This window comes from Raphanus sativus, chromosome 1, assembly GCF_000801105.2.
Source record: "Raphanus sativus cultivar WK10039 chromosome 1, ASM80110v3, whole genome shotgun sequence".
NCBI classification, from domain to species: domain Eukaryota; kingdom Viridiplantae; phylum Streptophyta; class Magnoliopsida; order Brassicales; family Brassicaceae; genus Raphanus; species Raphanus sativus.
The window spans coordinates 5,629,564-5,651,546 of NC_079511.1; the positions used below are offsets into that span (position 1 = coordinate 5,629,564).

The window sequence follows — 21,983 nt, forward strand, 5'->3', positions numbered from 1 at the left end:
TTACACTAATACATATATATATACAAATATTATTTTATTATCATCTTATGTACTAATTTTTTCTCTCAGTTATTCCTTTTTACTTCATATTTAATGTATTTTACATATAATTACACTAATACATATATATAAATATACAAATATTTTTTTTTAAAGAGCCCCATTCAAATGTTTCGTGATACTAGGGTCAAGTCCGGCTCTGTATATAGTCACAGATATAGAGAAGCGATTAATTTTGTAAATTTTCTAAAAGAATAGAGATGAATTAACTTTGTAAATTTCAAAATTTTGTTCTATAATATTTTGTAGCGTTCGAAACCAATAGTTGATATTACCATAAATCACTTCACTTCAAATAAAACGAACTAGTAATTTTGGAGATACCCAAATATCACTAGACCAATACCTATTTACCGATAATTATGTGTGTTAAAACTATAGGTGTCGATTATTAATAAATAAAATAGAAACACATTTATATGGTCTCCCTTTCTAGTTTTCGATGTGATTGATATTTATTCATAATGAGATCTGAAAAGGTTGTAAATAATTCACTTTTGCTCTCCAATTATGATGTGTCCCATGTCTTGAACATGTGTAACGCTAAAGCCGAGCATACGGAATGTCTCTGCAATCATACACTTATCTACGTCTCACTCTACTCCGTTGATTTAGAAAGAAGATTTTTAATCTGACGGTAGAGGATTCATGCTGTAGGGTTATTTTAGAGAGAAGAGATTAAGAGAAGCTCTTTGTAGCCAAAATAGTTGGCACTCGGGGGTTGTGAACATGACGGTGATGAACTTTTATGGATTTCTTTTCCTTAAATAATATAGGGAAACACGTAGAAGTGTCATTAATTGGAAAGGGTCCGAGTTTGCCTGGCCCAAATCTGAAACTCTCAAAACATACATGGCCAGACATATCCGATAGTAACTACTTAACTAGTCAATTTTTCTTTTTTGATTAATTTGGAGGATCCTAGATCTATAAAAAGGCACGTACTAATCCTCAATGAAAAGTACAGTCCATAGATAGATCATTTCTTCGGATATTTAAATAGATCATATCCATATAATATCCAAAAATTATGACTTAGTTTTTTTTGGCAGAATTTGAACTCGCACCCTAAATACAGAAAGGAGCATGTCCTTGACGTTCTGGACTAACTAGCCAAATTTTAGGGAAAAAAACTACAAATTAGTGTCTATATGACTACGTGCAATATGAGTATCACAACCTAGTGTGATCACTAATGAGTTATCATGGCTTAATCCGGTCTATGAATCTAAAAAGAATCTGATCATCAATGAACGAATGTTTAAAAAGCTATGAATAGAAAAAGAACATTGTTTAGTACTATTTGATTTAAGAATCTCAAATTTTTAGGACAAAGTTAAAGTTTGAAAACATGGCCGAACTCATATTATTGGATTTAGCAAAAGTTTGTGTTTCATTAACCGCTGACTAGGTGATGGCCGAATTTTGTAGACCGTTCTGGACTCTGGAGTTGGGGATTGAAGCCCGACTTTCATAGCCCAATACACTTTATCTACTTCCATAACATGCAAGTCATGCATGGTTTATAGACTTTCTTGGGTCAATCATGGTTTATAGTTTATTACAAAAAGGGTAAATTATTTGACTTGTAATTCCAACATTTTCCGAATTATAGACTTGACATAATGACATTGTTGGAACATACGAGGTTTACTAAAACTATGATGGAGCAACTACTTTCCCGTAGAAGTTTTTGCGTCGACAGATTATTAGTAAAATATTACTAGGGTTGGGCCGTTTGGCTACCAACACTTAGATATTCATTGTTTTGTCTCTATTAAATCAACCTCATGACGTGAATACGTACATTGATATATGTAGGTGCATGCATGTATGTATGTATATGTTCAGATTCACGTACGTATGCATAGTTAGTTATATTGTATTATTTATTTTTAGAGAATAAATCATGTAAACGGTAAGATTAGAAGCCTTAATTTAGGATCAGTACCGCATGACCTTTTCTTCGAATTCCATATTTAAACATTCCGCAGACAAAGATACCAAACGTTTCCATCTCATTGTCTGTCTCTGAACTCCCTTTGTTCTAGTTACTTTTTTCTCTTTTTTTACCAAAAAAAAATTAATTTTTTGTGAAGAGTATTTGCCTATTTGGTTGTCTCCTCGTCAAAGTCGGTTGAATAACGATCTCCAAAAACCAACGATTGAGATTTTCTAGTATTCGAATTAAATCATACAACCAATAGAGTCAAGAAAACAAAGATGGGTTTGAAAGATGAGGAGAGCAAAGCTGAGGAATCTTCAGAAGATCCAAAGGGACAAGGGACGTTAAGCAGAAAGAACAGCCACAGCTCTTTTTGTCCGACAGAAGATGACGAAGAAGACGAAGACAAGAAGCTTGAACTTGGTCCAATGATCGCTCTCAAAGAACAGATGGAGAAAGACAAGGTTTGATATCTCATCCTGTTTTCAAAAATTATAATAGCATTTTGGATATGCCGCTAGTTAGTCCACAAATGCTAATTTGGTTATTGTACTTTTAATATTATGTATCTGGCCTAATAATAATGAGTGAGTTTTGTTTTTACCATGAAAAAATTGTGTAGGATGATGAAAGCTTGATGAGATGGAAAGAACAACTTCTAGGCAAAGTGGATCTTGAGGAAGTTGGAGGTAATTAACCTAATCTCAATTCCCGGTTAGATATATGGTTTAATGACAACTAAGTCCGGTTTAGAGGACTTCCATTGATTACAAATTGTAATGTCCTAAATTCTACGTCTCTTGCCTCATGCGTTATACTTAATTTATAGGCAATGTTAAGGGGAAAGGTCGATTAATAGCTGTAGAGTGAATTAACGTAATATATGATTAGACCAAGTAACAATATGATACTTTGTGCAAAAAGAGGAAAAACAAAAATGTCACCATTTGGAGGTAACTAAGAGTAATGGTTCTGCTCCAAATTCAGTTACTAGCCCACAGTGAATGGTGTTTCTTTTTTTTAAACAAAACTTCAGATATGGATTTGTAAATTGTAATGTTTTGACAGAATAAAAAAATGTAAATACAGAGACTCCTGATCCGGTGGTGAAGATATTGACCTTAACAATTAGGTCACCGGATAGAGAAGACATGGTATTGACGGTCCCTGAAGATGGAAACCCGACATCCAAAGGACCATGGTTTACTCTCAAAGAAGGCTCTAAGTACACACTCGTATTTACTTTCCGTGTGACCAACAATATTGTGTCCGGTCTCCGATACAGCAATACGGTTTGGAAGACTGGAATCAAGGGTACATTTTTATTTTGCTTTTACCGCACCGTCTACCACATTATGTACCAATAAATTTTGAAGCTGTTTCTCTAACTTATTTTTCTTACTCGTTTGTTGAGTACAGTGTATGGTAGAAAGGAGATGTTAGGAACGTTTAGTCCACAGGCCGAACCGTATACCCATGTCATGTTTGAAGAATCGACACCGTCTGGTATGCTTGTTAGAGGTTCCTATTCCGTTAAATCTAAGGTAACCAAAAGTCACATAATTTTATTTTTATTTATTTATCATCATGTATACTGTATACATAATCTATTACAGCTCTGAAATGACTATCATAGTGTTAGTTAGACTTACATAAATGCTTTTATGATTAATAGGCCGAAAATTATTTCACTATTTCAATTGATGGTTACAAGAGATTGTTATTAAAATTAATTAAAAACATTTTTATTTTGCCAAATAATTATGTCTTATGTCATTCAGTTCGTCGATGATGATGATAAGTGCTACTTGGAGAACAACTACACCTTCGACATTCGCAAGAATTGGGTGTGATCCATCGCATAAGTTACTGGAAGAAGAGAAGTTTATTATTTATTATTCATTTTCTTGTACTATTTGTTCTCGACTGTGTATATTGATGGAATAAAAAGATGCTTGACCAAAAATAAAAAAGATACTCCTACCAGAGAGAAAGCATTTAAGGAAATTGTACACTTCAAGAACAGTGAATGCTTTACTTAAATGCATATTGGGGGCACTGCAGTGTTAACTCTTGTGGAAGTCACTAGATACTAACCTAATCAACATAAATATTTTCTGTATATGATCATGACAAAACCTCTATATAAATGAATGCAATAACATTCTCAAATATACAAATCTCAACTCTCTCAGAAACCAAAACCAAAGTTAAATTTCAACATGAAGAAGACCTACAAGTTTCAAAGCCTCTTCTCTTCTCTCATCTTCCTCCTACTCCTCTTCACACTCCTTTCAATTTCGAGAACAGACGCCGTCAAACCCGGTGTTGGCTGCCGACATCCGCCGTCACAAAACAGCTGCAAGACATGCATGGTGGAGCAGACGAAATACGGCTGTCCTAAGTGTGGGCCGGTGCTCGGATGCATGGCTCGTTGCCTTTGGGGAGGTTTGTCTCAGAGGAAATGCACCACCTCATGCGGTTGCGACACCTTCGCCAAGCCCTCGCTGCTGGAGTGTAAACGCTGCGTTTCTAGGTGTAAGTGTAGCTGTGCTGCTTAGGATATTAGCCACTTAATGCTCTCTTTTAGTGTGTTTAAATAATGTTGAGTTTTCTCGAATGTTGAATAAAAATGACGTGCAAGTATTTTCTTTCACTCAAATAGTTAAAAATCTAAGTTTTTGTTAAAGCGACCGAGTCATTCACACTCGATGTATTAAGTATTATTAATCGCTTTCATATAGAGAAAGAAGGTAACTAAATTCCTTTGTCTTCTTAATAGTGAAAGATTAAACAATATCATATTACACCAAATATCGAGATGACTTATTTTATTAATTGGATAGGGTTATCTACTTAAATCATCTTCATTCTCCAAGTGCTTAATCGTGATGTGAATACGGATGAGATCTTTCTTTCCACCAACTTTCCTGCAAATAAAGAAGAAGAAAACATAAGTAACTGAAATAAAGAAATAACATTTTTTGATTATACCATAGAGAATCTATGAAAATCGTAGTTAATTAATTATAAAGAAGTATATATTTTTCACTGTGATTAAATCATCTCGTTGGAATTAATTACCTTGGAAAGCTCATCAAGGCAGTGAAGGTAAAATTTTCCCTGTGCATGTTCCAAATCCGACATTGTAACCATCTCCCTAAAACGGTTTGATTAACAAAGCGTAAACCCAAAATATCATCAGATAGATTCATAATCATATCTAGAATTGGTTTAAACCAAGTAGAATCTCTGTTTAATGAGCTGATACAAAACATTACCTTGCATACACCTGAGAAGGTCACTTGATCACCGTCTTGAAGAAACGTCTGAGTTGTTCCGTTCATTGATAAAGGCTTCTGTCCATTCCAAGTTAGCTCAAGTAGGCACCCGTACGAATCTGGCTCCTGCGTTTATAATCAAGAAACAATGTTCCTTCGTCTTTTTTTTTTTGGACATCACATGATAAGTTAGACGAGGAGGAAGCTGGTAAGAAAAGAGTTTACGGGTCCGCTTATGGTTCCGGTTCCAAGGAGATCACCAGGCCTCAAATTACAACCATTAACTGTATGGTGCGCTAGCTGCTGCGTTATGGTCCAATATCTGTCACAATAAGAGTTGGAGGCAAAACTGGTTAATCACAATGGATGATTTGGGATATGGAGATTATAAAATTAAAAAAGGAACTCACAAGTTTTGGAAGTTGCTCTTTGTTATTACAGAAGATTCATCTTTGCCAGAAGGTTTGAGTTGAACCTATAAGAGAAAAAAAAAGAAAGAAAGGGTCATGCTTACTTCGGTTCAATCCAAACATAAGCTGAAGTTGTTGGTAGCAATTAGAATCGGACACTACCTCCAAGGAGATATCGTAGTTTACAGACTCTTTCTCAGCCAGATATGGCAATGGAGGTGGATCCTGCAACAAGCATGATTTAGATCAGAGGATCAATGATAAAACAAACTGCGACACCAAGTACCAACCTGCTTGGGAGCTTGACAACTGAAAGGTTCAAGCGCATCTAAGGTAACAATCCAAGGAGATACCGTAGTCCCTACCACACAACAAAACAACGTTCAATGAAGTTCGTTGCTCAAAAACTCCAACTAGAGTAGATAGAGTATCAAACTTGAATACTAAATCCTCACCGAAACTCTTTCCTAGGAAAGGCCCAAGAGGTACATACTCCCACGCTTGAATGTCCCTAGCTAAACAACAAACATTTCATAAACCAAGTCACACACAGTCAAGGTTAAAGATGACTCAAAAGAAAAATATGATTAAAGTGAGTACCACTCCAGTCATTCATCAGTACAAGACCAAATATATGATCGGCTGCGTTATTCACGTCAATAGGCTTTCCCAATTCATTTCCTGGGCCAACCACAGCAGCCTGAATACCACGTTGCAAAAGACAGACAGGTTAAAGTTAATTGCTGAGTTGTCAATGGCTGACACCAAATCATTCTACACAAGAGAGGCATCGAATGCTTGCTTACCATTTCAAGCTCAAAATCAAGTTTCTTTGAAGGACCAAAATATGGTTCAGAGTTTCCTTGTGGATGGCCTTGACCTCTGGAAGAAAGCAAAACAAGAAAAGAATAAACTAGAAATTAGCATTTCATTATTAGTTTGTTTAACAAGACATCTCACTATATCCTCTGGTTCGTGTTCAAAGTAAGAATATTTTATGAAACCTCTGAAAAAATGAAAACTATTTATTCTTGGCCAAAGCATAAGACCTTGCATGATGCATGACTTTAAACATGACATGTGGATTCTTAACAACCTAACCTTGGTCGAATAATGTCAGTCCCAGAGATGACGATAGATGATGCTCGTCCATGATATGCGATGGGAAGACGAAACCTGAAAAAAAAACAAAAAACAATGGTAATATCATGTAAGATTAAAGATTTAACCAAATTCACCAAGAAACACCTCACAGCTCAAACGTAACATCAACCATACCAATTTGGGTTAATCGCATTCTGAGGCCCACGAAACATAAGACCGCAGTTCTTGGCGTGATGCATGGATGCAAAGAAGTCTGTATAGTCACCAATCACCATAGGAACAACCATTTCCACTTTACTCTGCAGATTCACACCAGAACAAAACGATGAAAACGTTAGTAACTGAACTTCAAAACAGCATCTCTCGCATGTTTCAGAATTAATCATTTCACACGAAGCTAACCATCTCATAGAATGATTTCCTCCTCAAAACATCATTATCTCGTAAGGTGGGTTCAGTAGCTGCATCAAACAAAGCACACCAAAACCTTAAAAGTCAAACAACAAAAACAAATGAATGGATAGGAATGAAAACCAAGGCATTACATGACAAGAGTCTTTGAAGCGTAGATCGCGCTTCCTTCCATGCAGGCCGTCCCATGGCCAAGAACTTATTCAGATTAGGCTGACAAAAAAAAACAGAGCACAGAAACTAAAAACATTAACAACAAAACAAAGACAACTTTATGTTCTTCTGAGAATATCACAATGAACAACATAACACCAACGGAACAGAACAAGAACTAGTCTTGTAAGTAAATCGAGAGCTTAGTAATAGTAAACAACTTAAGTTTATAGCAAAATTTGAGAAAATATCAAATCAAAATTTTAGAATTAGGCTCAAAACAGAGCACATAAACCACACTTTAACAACAAAACAACCTTATGTTATTCTAATAACATAACCCTTACAGTACATAACTAGTCTTGTAAGTAGCTTACAGATCAAACTTAAGTACAGAGCAAACTTGAGAAAGGATCAAATTCAAAATACCGTAACTTACAGAATAATCAAGAGCTAAGTTCCGAGGAGACTAGATAGTAATCCGAGTTAATAGGAATCGAGGGGAAACGAACCTGAAGGAAGCAATCGGAGGCGTTGAGGATGGGACCATCGAAAAGGCCGGCTTGGGAGATAGCAGAGAGGTCGAGGACGGAATCGCCGATAGCGACGGAAGGACGGGGAGAGGAGTTGGAATCAGGCTTGAAGACACCATAAGGGAGGTTCTGGATAGGGAAGTGAGAGTCTGGAGCTACATCCACGAAAGACTTTAGCAACGCAGCCATGTACAGATGAAGTATGGTTAGGTATACTGGCGAAGTCTCCAAAGCTATAACCAACCACAGATTCGGATACAGAGGAGATATAAAGAAGAAAAGGAGGGCAGTGTTAGGTATGGTATAATAACTTATGAGAAATGTATGAATTGTGTTATTGATATGAAGAGAGTTACATAGCTTTATATAGCAGAACTATATGAATCAAACAATAAATACGAAGATCATATAATCATTAAGAAGAATATATGATGGAGTGATTATAGTGATTGAGTGAATCATATGAGTTATGATTGATACTCTTTCCTTGATACGCCCCTTCAAGCTCAAGGGAGGTGATGAAGCCAAGATAGCGGAAGCAGCGGCTTGAGATTGACATCTTTAAGAAAATAAGATAGGAGATAAGAAGAAGCTTTTCGCTTGAACCATACGGTGAAACGGACTTGTAGCTTGGATTGATTTAGACACGGACGACTATACTAGTCGTGTGGAAGCATATAGCTTGATGGAGTCATAAATGACTTGACCACATATCAACTCTGGAGTTGCGGAAAAAAGTAGATGTGTGCACATCTTGACTAGAGATGCAGAAGAACTGGAACGTTGGCTTTATAAATCACTACAAGAAGCACTTTGGCTTGATAAAAAGAAAAATAACAAATGAGAATCAAAAGATTAAAAAAAAACTTGAAATAAAAGAAAGAAAACCAAAAACGTGAAATTCTAAATAAAAGCTATGGAAACATGTTTATCTTGAGTTTGATCAGTGGATCAAAACTCACAAAAATAACCTGCTCTGATACCATAATAACTTATGAGAAATGTATGAATTGTGTTATTGATATGAAGAGAGTTACATAGCTTTATATAGCAGAACTATATGAATCAAACAATAAATACGAAGATCATATAATCATTAAGAAGAATATATGATGGAGTGATTATAGTGATTGAGTGAATCATATGAGTTATGATTGATACTCTTTCCTTGATATGGTATACAGATTTTTTCTTTAAACTGCCGTTCTTGAGATGATGACTGTAATAGGTTGACGTAATCATCTTTACGTCTGTAAAAGATTTTGTTTTTTTTTTTCCTAGAAATATTATAATGGGATAAAGCCCAACTACAAGATAAAGGGTTAAACAAACCCCGACTAAACTGAAAGATAAAGGCCCAACAGATAGGCCCAGCGTATACACAACTTGTTTCAAACCATTGACGGAAGAACTTAGCGTTATGATTATCCGGAGAACAATACGTCGTCTCGTTGACTTCCCGAAGAAGAAAACATCACCGACTTTTCGTCATTGCCGACTAAAGAGTTCCAAGCCGGCCGGGGCAAATCTACTTGCTTTTACACGTTTTGGATTCATTTGGGCTTTCATGATCAGCCCAAATTGCTTTAACCATGTAGGCCCACATCTATAATCACGACATATGGTGGTGAAAACATGTTTTTGGTGATTTGATTGATAATTGAGATTTTTATAAATCAGAACCAAAGGCTGGTGCTATCACGTGTAATGGATAAGCCTTTATCCGCATCAAGCATTGCCTGTGACACTTTAATATATTAACACACACAAAAAGAAACACTTAAACAAAGCTAACCTTAGATACGATGAACCTAGTCAACTTTGTAGATTCAATGAACTTGGACGTACTTTTAGTTTCCGCGTCGGAAGTAAGAATCCACACAATGACACAGTCCAGTGAACAACTCTACTGAAGTGAAATGAGTAGAAGATGAAACAATCTAACCACAACTCGTTGACAAAAAAAGAAAACACAACTCACCACGTGCCGATCATAGTTTACCTTGCTTTCCGTACGTGTGTCCACGAGTTACCCATGAGCCGACTCTCTTTACTCCACCTCAGCAACTCTGGTTGTCGATAAAAAATGCAAGGGACGTTAAAAGATTTTGATAATGCTCTTTGACATTAAATAAAATAGAAAAGGAGTAGACGTGGTTATTAATAGACGTGAATCTGACTTAGACCATGCAAACTCCTTTTCCAAAGTAGAACCATTCACTATACTGTTTAGTGACTAGTTAGTAGTATTAGCTAATGTTTTATATTCTGTGTTAATATAAGTTATTCGTTTTGATTTGAAGCAGTTGTATGTGGAAGATATGGTGACAGTTGAGGTTCGAGAAATTAATCAGGCAGCACATTCCAAAACTGTAATTAGTTTCTCCGTTGCCCAAAAGTAACGCCGTTAATCCATTATTCGACATCGTTACACATTCTGTTGTCATGTTTTATATAATTACCATTTTGTCGTTTATGTTGTCAACACAATGAAAAATAACTAAATATAACATTCAGGTGTGTATCTATATATATCACAATTAGCTTAAGACAGGAGCAACCAGAAAAAGGGGCATAAAATGGTACAGATGCCAAATAGATTCAACAGATTCGCTGCAGGTTTTGACGTGGCGGCGGCGCTTGCACGTGCACCGTGCGATAGTAGCAGCGGGAGCGATCACTTTCCGGAGGAGACGCAGGATCTTTGGGATCTGATCGAATCTTTTATCGACAGCGAAGTGAAAGTTATACCGGATGAGGTTATCCATGTGGAAGAAAACGATGATAAATCGGACGTTGATGATGATTATGAGGATGTGAAGGAGAGGTTACGGGAGATTCGTGATAATCACGGAGGAGGCGGTGAGCGGCGGAGAATAGTTGATGAGGTAGTAAATGCAAGTGAGTTCGTCGGAGAGAAACGACACTTGATGGCTTATCTACGTAACAAAGGTTTTGATGCAGGTACTGTATATGCTCTCAATGACTATATTATAGGAAATTTATATCTGTATACAGTATATGCGTTTGATATTCAGGGATGTTAATAAAGTTTGTTCAACATAACCTGAATTTTGTAGATTTAAGAGATAAATTGTTTTAAAACAAGGGTTAAAGCCTCTTGATTGGAATCTGCTTTGTTCAAGAGGATAACACAATATATTTGATTTCTATAGAATATTATTGGTCTATATAGTCACAGTAGAACTAGATTCACATTAGGCTATAGATATGAATGTTATAACTTATTCTCTAGTATCTGATATTGAGTGATGTTGATGACTTTTTGTAGCATATCACTATATAAGGCTGTTTTAACAAATATCAATGCTAGGTTGGATATCATCTGTAACACACAGCAGTTGTATGTACATATTTTAAACCATAGTGAATGTGCAAATGCTGAGATGAAAAGATGATCCATATCAATTTTAACGGAAAAGAAAAAAGACCATGGTTGATCTCATTATCATTTAATATCTTTACGTTTTCGCATTTGTATGCATAGATTTATGGTACCGCACCTAATGTAATACCTTTTGTGATTCATACTAATATTACATAGGTCTTTGCAAGTCCCGGTGGGATAGATTCGGCAATAACCCGGCCGGGAAGTACGAGTACGTTGACGTTAACGGAGGAGATAAGAACCGTTTTGTTGTCGAGACAAATCTTGCCGGAGAATTTGAGATTGCTCGGCCTACGACAAGATACACTTCTCTCTTAGCACAACTACCACGTGTCTTTGTTGGAAAACCCGAAGAGCTGAAACAGATTGTGAGGATCATGTCCTTTGAGATAAGACGGTCGATGAAGCGAGCAAAAATTCACGTGCCTCCGTGGAGGAGGAACGGCTATATGCAAGCCAAATGGTTCGGTCACTTTAAACGAACAAATAACGAAGTGGTTACTATGGCTAAGAGCTGTGGCTGCGGACCACGTGTTGGGTTCGAGGAATCGGTTAAAACGGCGAGGTTTAACGATTCTAAGGAGGTGGACTTGAAGAAGAATGGTTTAAAGGTTGGCCAGCTCACGGTGGCTTTCAAACGGCAGTGAGGTGAGGCTAGCTGTTCAAAGAATAAAGCATATGCCTCTGCGAGTTTATAATTAAAATGTTTGGATATGATGTAAATATATAGTTTTTTGGGGGATTACAGAACTAGAGAAGCAACTATCATAAAGTTGTTGATCGCTGAAATAAATAAATAAAGTTGTTGATTAGTGTATGAATCTGTCTATTGCAATAATTTTTAGTTGGGCTTTTCTCAAATGATAGTTGGGTTTTTCTCAAATGAAACCCAGTATATCCCAACTCGATTAAATTTCTTATCTTAAAGAGTCTGTTTTTCTTCTTCCCCCTTTTTAACAAGACTACTTCGAATTGTTGAGGTTATATAACATATCAGAAAATGTTTCATTTGCCATGGTAATAACACTTTTTGAACCTTTAAAAGAGAAAAGTATACGTTTATGTGAATACCGATTAGAAGCTTAATATAAACAAATGACACCATGGGCGATGATGATATCAAGCACCTTTCCCGTCAACCAGTTGCTAAGCATTTGAATAGTAGTTGTTCAAAAAAAGAAAAAGCATCTGAGTAGTTTTGAATTAAACAAGTTTCATGAAACTATAATAAATATCCGAAAACAAAACAAAAATATACATCCAAATCCGAAGGACCTTTGCGACATTGAATAATACTAGGTAGACCCCCGGGCTACGCCCCGGGAAAATGTTTATACGATTTTGTTAAATATTTAAGAAACCATATTTTTGATGCAGCTAACAATTTCATGATTATTTTTCGAACATTTTTAGCTTAGCTTTTAATATGTTTTGTGATTTATCTTTTCTGGTTTTGGCACTTCTCTTTTTGGCACATATTTAATAATGTACTTCTATTTAGAGTTGAGAGCTGTCTTTGTTTTTGACAGTTTGGAGCAAAGGCCATAAGGCCACAATGCAATACTTAAAGAAACGGACAGATGTATGGAATACTTAAAGACAAAGACAATAATTTTGCTGTACCATCGTAATGAAAAAAATGCAGCGGAGTATATTTTCAACCCTCTGTTTTGTTCTCATAAGCTTTGCTATAAATTCTGTTTCAGCACAAAGATGTATTGACAGTGGGTACATATTTCAGGCGGAACGGTACTTACGACGCAAATGGACGTCTCATTCTCTCTTCCCTTCCTTCCAAGGTCACAGCTCAAGAGGGTTTTCTCTTCAATGGTTCTAGCGGACAAGAGACAAAGCTTATCTACTCAATAAGAATGTGCTTGACAGGATCTACTTCAAAGGAATGTTCTGATTGTATCAAGATCGGTTTTGATGGTTTGATACAAAGTTTTACTAACCAAACAGAAGCATACTCGTGGCCAGGTGATCCCGCGTTTTGCCTTGTGCACTACTCCAACGCTTCTTTATTAGGATCTGCAGATCTAGCCCCCTCTATTTTAGCCACAAAAGCTTATATTAGGCTGATGTTGCAGCCTTGATAGCTTTCAGCAACATATACGGTTTTGATGCAACGCACACCTGACCTTTCCCCAGATGATTGTCATATCTGTCTAGGAGAAAGCTAAGGAACTACCAGTCATGATGTGGTCCGAAGCAAGGAGTCCTTTTTATGCGGCAAAGCTGTATTTTAAGGGCAGAATTGTATATATACTCTAAAGACTTCTGAAATTATTACTGTGGCTTTTCCTTCTCCCCTCCTCCTCCTCCTCCTATAGCTGCGCCACCACCCACTGATGATCAGGCCAGTACGATCCAAAATGGTAAGATTACGATTGAAAGAACTGAAATATCTAATTGTTTTTTTTGTGTTATGAGAAGATAGTAAGAACTGAAAATATCTGATTGAAAGAGCTCCTTGTGGGAGTGAGAGATTCAAATAAGTTGAAGGTTTTACTTTCAACAGGAAATAAAAACTGAACAATACTTGAAGCAGATCTCAGAGGAAACATCTTGAACTCCTGGGGGACCTTCCACTCTCGTTCCTCTGATTGATCGCAATTGTTACAGACGTTGAAACTAATCTGAAAATAAAATATACGAGCAAGGCCAACATAGACAAGATGGTACGAGTATAGAGATCCTAGATATATCACAACTGTTTAGATTAAATATGCTTACCTATATGGCTGGTCACCGGAGCCAAATGAGAAAGAAAAAAAGACCACATTCAAGAGCCCGCAGAGGAATCAACAAATTTTGGAAAAAAACATATCTCCCATGTTCTCATATTCATTCTTTTCTGAACCTTATGTACTGCAGCAAAGAACATAGGTTAAGCTTATTAGAATCCTTCAGTTCATAAACATAGTCCAGAAACAAAAAGAACGAAACTGATCCTATCTCACACTGGTAAATCATCTCAGTGGAGCAAGAAACGTTTAAGATCATGCATGCAACATATAGCCTACTAACACTCTTGTTGATCAACCATCTTCATTGAGTAAACTGTTCAACAATCCATAAACAAAATTCAGTGTGTCACTTTCCTCCATAAAGCAAAAACTCATCTTATTAATTGAAAGAAGAGTGATGGCTAAACCGATAATCCTCCAACAAAGCTCAAAGTTTTTCCCTAACAGCCAAAGCGTTCTCACATAAATAGACATCATCCTTACTGATACCAAATGTAAAACCAAAACACTACCACAAACAAAATTTATTTGGCTGACGTAGACTTCTGATAACTATTTAGTACTATACTTTACATTGATTTGGCTGACAAAGTTAATCTAAAAAAACACCTTACCAAAAACTATAACTGGACACGAAGCAAATGCGAGATATACTGATCCTTCTGGATCTACAAAACCCACGAGTTTCATCTTCAATCATGAACCTGATAATATTTCAGCTGTGAAAATCTATTTGATTCTCACTTTTTCTCTTTCACCTGCAACATTACAAACATTTTCTTGGTTAGAGCCACGATGCTCATCTTAGCAACTCTATAACCAATCTGTGAGAAAGGAGAATCTAAACTACAAAATTGATTGAACTGATTCATGGTTATAAAGAAAGAAAAAAATCTAATTCTATGAACAAAACAGAGGGAAATATACAGATTAAGAGAACAGAAGAAGCTCTAAGCCTCATAAACGAACGGGCAAGAAAAGAAACCATTCAGAAGAGAAAGCAAGTAAGGGAAAATAAGATGTGCGTACGTATTCGCAAAGAAGCTGAAGCTCGTCCTCTGAGAGATGCTGACCGTCTTTAACCTTCGATATCCATTGATCCAAATCCATTATCTCCCTATCTATGTGTTCCATCTCTTTCTCCTCCGTCGATTTCAATGGCGATTCAAGATAGAACTACCGGCGAATCTCCGACTTTGTTAGGGTTACTGAGGAGGAGGAGGTGAGGAGATGAGATGAGAGAATGAAAAACACATCTGATTGAGCGACCAAATCGAAAGAGGAAGAGAGACAGAGATCGAAGAACCCATCTGTTGATCGCAGATCCTCGTCACAAGACAAATGTGAGGTGGAGAGACAAAATGTTTTGAGTGGTTGTTACATTTTTTTCATTTATTGACATGGCACTCTCATATTCATTTTTAAGTCTGATGTGTCAACATATGGAGAGAACCATGCTCCATTACTGTGTTGATTTGGAAAAAAAGAAAAATTTAGGCTATAGTTAAAACACATGATGTGTTTATACACATCAAACATTTTAACTAGAACACTTACTATTTTCTACCAAGTGTGATTTGTATCTAGCGGCCTAACCATACATACACTAATCAGAAAACAATTTTTAAAAAATGAATGATACAAACAAAAACCTAATGAACCTTGGGAAATTGGGTTTTTAATTCCCCAAGTATTTTCAATTAACACTTTTAATACCCAACTGCTACTTCTTGCACATATTTAATCCTCAATTAAATGTTGACCGAGCAAAATTAAACTCTAAAAAGTCAATCGTTAACTTTTTTCACAGAACGTTAGTTCTACTAGAAAACAATTTGGGTTTGTCTTTTGAAACCTAAAAATCCCTAAAATTGGTTCCTCATACGAATCTGGAGGAGAAGAGGCGAACTCCGGCGAGAACTAGAAAATTCCGACAACTGAGAATCAAAAACATGATTTTTTGTTCTGTTACACAACAAATCTCTTTAAAATTTTGCTCATTGTTACCATTGAAGTACTCAAGTAGATGTCAACAAGACAAAGAAAGAAAAAAACTACGATCTAAAACGTTCACGTAGAGAAGCTATTACCTTCTCTCACACATCTGCTTGTCCTTGGATCTAAAAGAAGAAAGCGTAGAGAAACTTAACCTTCACTTACATATACTCTAGTAACTTGAGAGGAACTCATAATCATCCTACTATTGCAGAGCTACCACATTTGTCAAATGAAGTTGCAGCCTAGGAGATGTAGCTCTGGTTTGATATGGGTTCTTTTGATCTGTTTCATAATAGTCTTTTTCTATTTATTTTGGTAAAGATCAGTGTAAGATCGAGTCTTTATGTTTCAAGGTTATATTAATGTGATTAAATTGTACATAAGAGGAAACATATCCAATTCTCCATTTAACTAAAATATCTTTCTTCTTCGTTGCTCCTTTGTAATAAGAACACACACATCAGTTCTTACCTTAACAAAAATATCAATTTTATATTGATGCTCATCGATGAACAAGAGATCTTTAATTAAAAAAAAAAAGAACACGAGATCTTGACATATCAGTTCAGCTGGGTTTGGCTTTATTAACCGGTTTGCTCAGCATAGTTGCCCGGAAAACTTTACCTGTTGAGCTCGAAGGAGTCTTGTAATGAGTCGCCAAAGCCGAGAAGCTTAGATGGATGAGCTCAACGGATGTTAGAATTAGCCACTCCATTTTTGTCGGGAAACAATTACCTGAACGTCCTTTTAGAAATTAGTTTTTTTCCTTCTTTATTTGCCTTGTTGACACTAACTTGAACGTTCACTTCAATGGACAACAATGAGCAAAATTCAAAGGACATTTGTTGTGTAACTGAACAAAAAATCATGTTCTTCCTTCTCACTCATCGGACTCGTCTAGTTCTCGCCCGAATTCAACTCTTCTCCTCCGGAATTATACGAGGAATCAATTTTAGGGATTTTTTAGGTTTCAAAAGACAAAACTCGATTTTTTTCTCTATTAGAACTAACGTTTCCGTGAAAAAATTAACTGTTGACTTTTTAGAGTTTAATTTTGCTTGGTCAACATTTACTTGAGGATTAAATATATGCAAGCAGTAGTTGGGTATTAAAAGTGTTAATAATTGCAAATACTTGGGGAATTAAAAACCCATTTTCCCAATGAACCTTTCGGTATTTAAAGTTTAAATAAGTCAATAACATCTTCTTCACTAAAGTCTTGTATATTCTCTCTATCTGTCTCTCTATTCTCTATACGAAGCAATGAAGAAGCTTTACCGGAAAGGAACCGTGCACCCGTCCCCGCCGCAGATAAAATCAGACGACCAGCTTCTCCATCTCCTTCCCGTTGCCATCTTATCACTAGCGGCGGTTCTTTCTCCGGAAGATCGTGGAGTCCTGGCTTACCTCATATCAACCGCCTCTTACTCCAGCGACAGAAACTCTACCTCTCGCCTGAACAAGACCAAACTAGACAAACAGTCCCACTTCAACAACCACTCGCCTCTCTTCCATTGCGACTGTTTCAGCTGTTACACGAGTTACTGGGTCAGCTGGGACTCTTCACCAAGTCGCCAGCTGATTCATGAGATCATTGACGCTTTCGAAGATAGCTTGGATAAGAAGAAGAAAGAAACAAAGAATAAGAAGAACATAAATGGGAAGAAAGATCGGAGAAAGCGTTCAGTGAAGTCTCCAGCTCTCGCTAGTTCTAGCTTCGGTACGAATGATATTCCGAGTCAACTCAGTGAGCCGATTGTGAGTTCGAGTCCTTGTCCGTGTTCAAGTTCGAGCGTGTTGGTTGATGGTACTAGTGGTTGCAAAGGCAGTTTGGGGTCAACGGAGGAGTTCAGTGCCGGAGACGTTGGTGAAGAAGCGGTGGAGGAGGAGGAGGAGAAAGGGAACGTGAGTAGATTTGTGAGTTTCATTGGTGAGAATGTTTTTGGTGTTTGGAGATAACAAAACTTTGTCCCAAGCATATAACAAGTACCCACTTCTTCGTCCCGGACCATCTCAAGAAAAACTATATCCGAAATCCTTTTAATCTGGCCTAGAAAATGTCTGTAAAAAATTACAAGAAATAAAAATGTGGAAATGTTTTCTTATTCACTTGGATCTATCTAGGGTAACATGTTTGATTGTCCGAAAGCTTTCTTATAAGCATTAGCTGTAGTATAATGCGCCAAATATCATTGTATTATAACATCTTGATTTTTTTTTTTTTTTTTTTGTCGGCCGCCCAATGTACTAGATCAAGTAGGGTCTAGACGAGTTGATTCTCCGGAGAGCATCTCCGTCTGTCCGAGTCTGATCTATATGGAAAAATATGTATCCTTTCATCCTAGCTTCTTTTGCCAAAGCATCCGCACGACCATTCCTACTTCGAGGAATATAACTAAGGGTCACATCTTCAAAGTTATCATGTAGACGGTGAAACATATCGATCTCTGTTGCAAAAGTTGGCCATTCTTCCGGGTTTTTGGTCATGTACTTATAACATCTTGATTATATCAAAAAGTTAGTATAATTTCACCGATAATTCTTTAACTTGTATTGTTTTCTTACCGCCAAAGAAAATTTATGAAATATATTACTGAGCAGTGAGCAGAATACAAAGTAGAATTGTTAGTTCCTAATACTAGTTAGAAATATGTAATTGATTATGTATAGTGAATAGTGATAGAGGCTTTTTTTCTAGAATGCTAGTTAGAAAAATAAATTATTTATTTTGGGTCCGAAGATTATCTTTAGTGCTGCCCACCACCACAGCCATTTTTATGCTTCCCATGCATTGTTGTTCTCACATTATTTGTCTGCACATTCTTGTCCTTTGCGGTTCACTCAATGAATCCCTTTCATCAAAGCGCACAGTCTAAATTTTAAAGTAAAAACACTAAACTTTAGGTTTGTAAGCTGGTAAAGGAATTTAAAAGCAACAATCATTTCACAACTTTATTTAAAACGCTCATCACTTCTCCGTGATCAGATCGTATACTTCTTATAGTGCAGTCCAACATCCATTAGACCCGGATTACACTATTTGAGGTAGATTGGTATGTTTTGCCATGTTCAGAAGTTCTCAAGTTACGTCTACAAAATGGAACGTATAAGAAAGAAATAACTATCTTGGAACCTTCAGTAGATATGCAAATCCTAAGTTAATTTTCTTTGCACTACAAATATTTTATGTAGGTCAAACTTGTGAGCCATGCAAAACTTTAAAACGTGCAAAAGCAATGAAGATGTTTATCATCCGCAGCATTTACATCCATGACCCATCTGCAAAAGAGACAAAAGCTTAGAGCTTCCTAAAGTAATCAAAAGTGATCTAATCACAATTCTTGTCTTTTGGCTTATAGTTTGGCTGTAACTACGATAAAATAAACAATTCAACTTTCTTTTCAGACAGAACAAGGGAACTAAATCCTAGAAATGCGGATATTCGATCATCGGTTTTACAAATAAACATGGACAGTGGAGATAGAATGGCGCTGGTCTCGGTGTAACACTTTTTACTCTCACATTTTCCCCCCTCAGAAATTTTTTTTGTTTGAACTGATAAAAATATAATTATATATTTTTTTCCTGTTTAAGAATCTTTGTTGATTAGCTAAAAAAAATTCAGAACCAAACTACAAACTACGACAGTCGATCCTTGAGGAATATAAACAGTGTGACATAAAGAGTGACACCCTAGAAATTCTCAAAAAGCAAACTTATTTTTGGGTCTTTTTGGGCCAAAATATATAGAGCCCAACGAATATTAAGCCTCTAGGCTCTAGCAGATCGAACGGCTAAAAGTTGATCTGATTAATTCAACTGTTCTGCGGAAATATGCTGTTTGAAAGATCACAAGTGGAATGCATAATCAGTGTAAGCAGTTGGGAGAAGAATCTTGACTCAGCAGTTGAAAGATTCAAACTTGATTGTGCTTCTGAAACTGACATATCGACTGTTTGTCAAGAACCATTGTTCAAACGAAGCAGCTGCTGAAGGAGATGACAAGAAAGTAACTGAATCTTGAAACTTTGTCAGATGGAACGCATTCCATCATAGGAAAGCTAAACCAAAAGGCTAAATATGGAAGGTGCATTTCTGCTACTTGCACTCATTGGATAAACATAAGCCCAAACCATTTTGATGGTGTTTGCATTGAATTGGGTTTTCTAATTGTGTGTGAGCTTTGTTTATTTTGATTTGTGGAATTTACTGATGAAATGATCAACGTTAATGATCTTTTATAATATTGCAACTTTTATATTCATTTTAAGTCTTTTTTCAATATTCATATATTTTAAACACCCCACACTTAAACACACCAGTTGATCACTAGTCACTTAGTTTTTGCTTCTAATAACATTAACTTCAATACTTATTGACGTTATTACCCACACATCAAACCCATTTTGTTATTTTTCATCTTTCTTGCCTTCATAGAATACCCCACTTCCAATTAGAACGTCTCGACCGTGGCAACTGGATTCGCATCCTTGGTTGCTGCAGCATTCTTCATGGCCTCAAACCGTGGCTCCTTGGGCTGGAACTTGACTCCGGCATAGAGTTTCATATAGTCGTCAAACACAAAACTCGGGTACTCCGATTCTTTGTCCCCAAGAGACTGCGCCGGAGAGATCTCGGCATCGCTTCCAGGGTTGTAGAACGATGCAATAGACATCCTGTTTCCTTCTTTTTGAGTCATTACACGATGCATTACGCTCTTGTACTTCCCGTTTGTTATCACCTATGAGAAACATAATCCGGTTAAATCTAAACCAATTTGGTGATTAGTAATCGGTTAAATCTGAACCGGATAACAATTATACCTCAAGTTGGTCACCAAGATTGATGACAATGGAGTGCTTGAGTGGAGGAACATCAACCCAAACACCATCTTTGAGAAGCTGAAGGCCACTGACCTTATCATCTTGAAACAGCAAGATGAGACCTCCTGCATCTGTGTGGGCCCTAAGACCTTTGATCATCTCAGGTTTAGGACATGGTGGATAGTTGCTAACCTTTGTCCCAAAAGTTGGACCCTTTGTACCACGAAACACCTTCTTCAAGTACCCTTTCTCCAATCCTAGATTCTCACACAGCAAATCCAACAGTTCTTCTGCTAGGCTCTCTAGCCTCTTCCCAAAATCTTTCATAGCCGCTCTGTTGTTAAAAAACATGGCAAGCAAATCAATGGTACCTTTTAATAAGTATCGTTAGAGATGTGATTTAAGGGTAAAAGAAATGTTTGTGTGTGTACCGGTATTCGTCTGACATATTAGGGATGTCATAAAGATTGGTCTGAGGGAGATGGCGAAGGAAGAAAGTGCTTTCCCAATCAATATCCTCCACTTCGGTCTCAAGAGTATCTAAACCTTTGGAACGAAGCATTTCCTTAAATTTTTGTTCCATAAATTTCTTGTAGTGTTCCTTTGTCATCCTCTCAATGTTGTCCATTAGATCATATGGTATTCCATGGTTTAGAAGCTGATGATATTACAAATATCAAGAGTTAATTATCATTAACGACCCATTTTCAAAAGAAAAAAAAGAAATAATGAAAGGAAAATGATTTGAGGTTTGAAACTAGGTAGATAATATTTATTGCGTCATTTCATAGTTTTATAATCAAGTTTTTCTTATTTCATTCACCAAAAAAAGTTCAGACAAAGAGCATCTAATGGACTAATACAGAAAGAAGAACAAGAGAAGAGAGACAGTAACCTCAAAGAAGCCCCAGTTTTGACAAGCATCGTCGATCAAAGCCATGGTTTGGTCTCTCTCTTCACCATTGAGCTTAGACAAGTCTACAACAGGAAACTTGATGTTCTTCTCCATTACTCTGGACTCTCTCAATATAAACTTGTAAAGTCACTGTTTTCTTAACTGGCAACTTAATTAATGTCTTTGGTGATGTTAATCGTTAATGTGAGTT

General features: G+C 36.6%; 5 protein-coding genes and 1 long non-coding RNA gene across 9 annotated transcripts; 3 read left to right on the plus strand and 3 right to left on the minus strand.

Moving 5' to 3' along the window:
• The first annotated feature begins 2,169 nt into the window (after positions 1 to 2,169).
• LOC108857190 (rho GDP-dissociation inhibitor 1) lies at positions 2,170 to 3,971 on the plus strand. Its single transcript, XM_018631144.2, has 5 exons — positions 2,170 to 2,469; positions 2,628 to 2,694; positions 3,095 to 3,319; positions 3,425 to 3,549; positions 3,787 to 3,971. The coding sequence occupies exons 1-5, from the start codon at positions 2,284 to 2,286 to the stop codon at positions 3,856 to 3,858; spliced, it is 675 nt and encodes a 224-aa protein (XP_018486646.1). The 5' UTR covers positions 2,170 to 2,283; the 3' UTR covers positions 3,859 to 3,971.
• Positions 3,972 to 4,759: 788 nt separating this feature from the next.
• Positions 4,760 to 8,189, minus strand: LOC108854191 (fumarylacetoacetase). Its single transcript, XM_018627736.2, has 15 exons — positions 7,877 to 8,189; positions 7,346 to 7,424; positions 7,203 to 7,261; positions 6,975 to 7,099; positions 6,798 to 6,872; positions 6,503 to 6,578; positions 6,297 to 6,396; positions 6,152 to 6,211; positions 5,987 to 6,057; positions 5,859 to 5,921; positions 5,697 to 5,761; positions 5,512 to 5,608; positions 5,287 to 5,412; positions 5,090 to 5,165; positions 4,760 to 4,935 (listed from the first exon to the last, which is right to left on the minus strand). The coding sequence occupies exons 1-14, from the start codon at positions 8,084 to 8,086 to the stop codon at positions 5,103 to 5,105; spliced, it is 1,269 nt and encodes a 422-aa protein (XP_018483238.1). The 5' UTR covers positions 8,087 to 8,189; the 3' UTR covers positions 4,760 to 4,935; positions 5,090 to 5,102.
• Positions 8,190 to 10,117: 1,928 nt separating this feature from the next.
• Positions 10,118 to 12,080, plus strand: LOC130494634 (uncharacterized). Its single transcript, XM_056994369.1, has 2 exons — positions 10,118 to 10,861; positions 11,463 to 12,080. The coding sequence occupies exons 1-2, from the start codon at positions 10,477 to 10,479 to the stop codon at positions 11,951 to 11,953; spliced, it is 876 nt and encodes a 291-aa protein (XP_056850349.1). The 5' UTR covers positions 10,118 to 10,476; the 3' UTR covers positions 11,954 to 12,080.
• Positions 12,081 to 13,510: 1,430 nt separating this feature from the next.
• On the minus strand, positions 13,511 to 14,812 carry LOC130495046 (uncharacterized). Of its 4 annotated transcripts, none has more exons than XR_008934311.1 (3): positions 14,671 to 14,806; positions 13,849 to 14,369; positions 13,511 to 13,654 (listed from the first exon to the last, which is right to left on the minus strand). It is a non-coding gene; the product is annotated as an uncharacterized LOC130495046 (long non-coding RNA). The 4 variants fall into 4 exon arrangements; XR_008934302.1 differs by lacking the exon at positions 13,511 to 13,654 and having other exon boundaries at positions 13,749 to 14,177; positions 14,270 to 14,369; XR_008934303.1 differs by lacking the exon at positions 13,511 to 13,654 and having other exon boundaries at positions 13,749 to 14,177; positions 14,671 to 14,812.
• Positions 14,813 to 17,275: 2,463 nt separating this feature from the next.
• Positions 17,276 to 18,224, plus strand: LOC108834809 (uncharacterized). The gene has a single exon (XM_018608132.2). The coding sequence runs from the start codon at positions 17,318 to 17,320 to the stop codon at positions 18,011 to 18,013; it is 696 nt and encodes a 231-aa protein (XP_018463634.1). The 5' UTR covers positions 17,276 to 17,317; the 3' UTR covers positions 18,014 to 18,224.
• Positions 18,225 to 20,267: 2,043 nt separating this feature from the next.
• On the minus strand, positions 20,268 to 21,983 carry LOC108834808 (1-aminocyclopropane-1-carboxylate oxidase 3). The gene is made up of 4 exons (XM_018608131.2): positions 21,773 to 21,983; positions 21,309 to 21,535; positions 20,878 to 21,211; positions 20,268 to 20,795 (listed from the first exon to the last, which is right to left on the minus strand). Exons 1-4 carry the CDS (start codon positions 21,884 to 21,886, stop codon positions 20,508 to 20,510), a joined length of 963 nt encoding a protein of 320 aa, XP_018463633.1. The 5' UTR covers positions 21,887 to 21,983; the 3' UTR covers positions 20,268 to 20,507.

Coding starts and splice junctions, on each gene's coding strand:
- LOC108857190 (XM_018631144.2), top strand. CDS start 2,284: ATGGGTTTGAAAGATGAGGAGAGCAAAGCTGAGGAATCTTCAGAAGAT. Junction 2,470..2,627: donor AACAGATGGAGAAAGACAAG/GTTTGATATCTC, acceptor AAAATTGTGTAG/GATGATGAAAGCTTGATGAG. Junction 3,550..3,786: donor CCTATTCCGTTAAATCTAAG/GTAACCAAAAGT, acceptor TATGTCATTCAG/TTCGTCGATGATGATGATAA.
- LOC108854191 (XM_018627736.2), bottom strand. CDS start 8,086: ATGGCTGCGTTGCTAAAGTCTTTCGTGGATGTAGCTCCAGACTCTCAC. Junction 5,413..5,511: donor CCGGAACCATAAGCGGACCC/GTAAACTCTTTT, acceptor TTATAAACGCAG/GAGCCAGATTCGTACGGGTG. Junction 5,166..5,286: donor CCTTCTCAGGTGTATGCAAG/GTAATGTTTTGT, acceptor AAACCGTTTTAG/GGAGATGGTTACAATGTCGG.
- LOC130494634 (XM_056994369.1), top strand. CDS start 10,477: ATGGTACAGATGCCAAATAGATTCAACAGATTCGCTGCAGGTTTTGAC. Junction 10,862..11,462: donor TAACAAAGGTTTTGATGCAG/GTACTGTATATG, acceptor AATATTACATAG/GTCTTTGCAAGTCCCGGTGG.
- LOC108834809 (XM_018608132.2), top strand. CDS start 17,318: ATGAAGAAGCTTTACCGGAAAGGAACCGTGCACCCGTCCCCGCCGCAG.
- LOC108834808 (XM_018608131.2), bottom strand. CDS start 21,886: ATGGAGAAGAACATCAAGTTTCCTGTTGTAGACTTGTCTAAGCTCAAT. Junction 21,212..21,308: donor AATATGTCAGACGAATACCG/GTACACACACAA, acceptor TTTTAACAACAG/AGCGGCTATGAAAGATTTTG. Junction 20,796..20,877: donor ATCTTGGTGACCAACTTGAG/GTATAATTGTTA, acceptor TGTTTCTCATAG/GTGATAACAAACGGGAAGTA.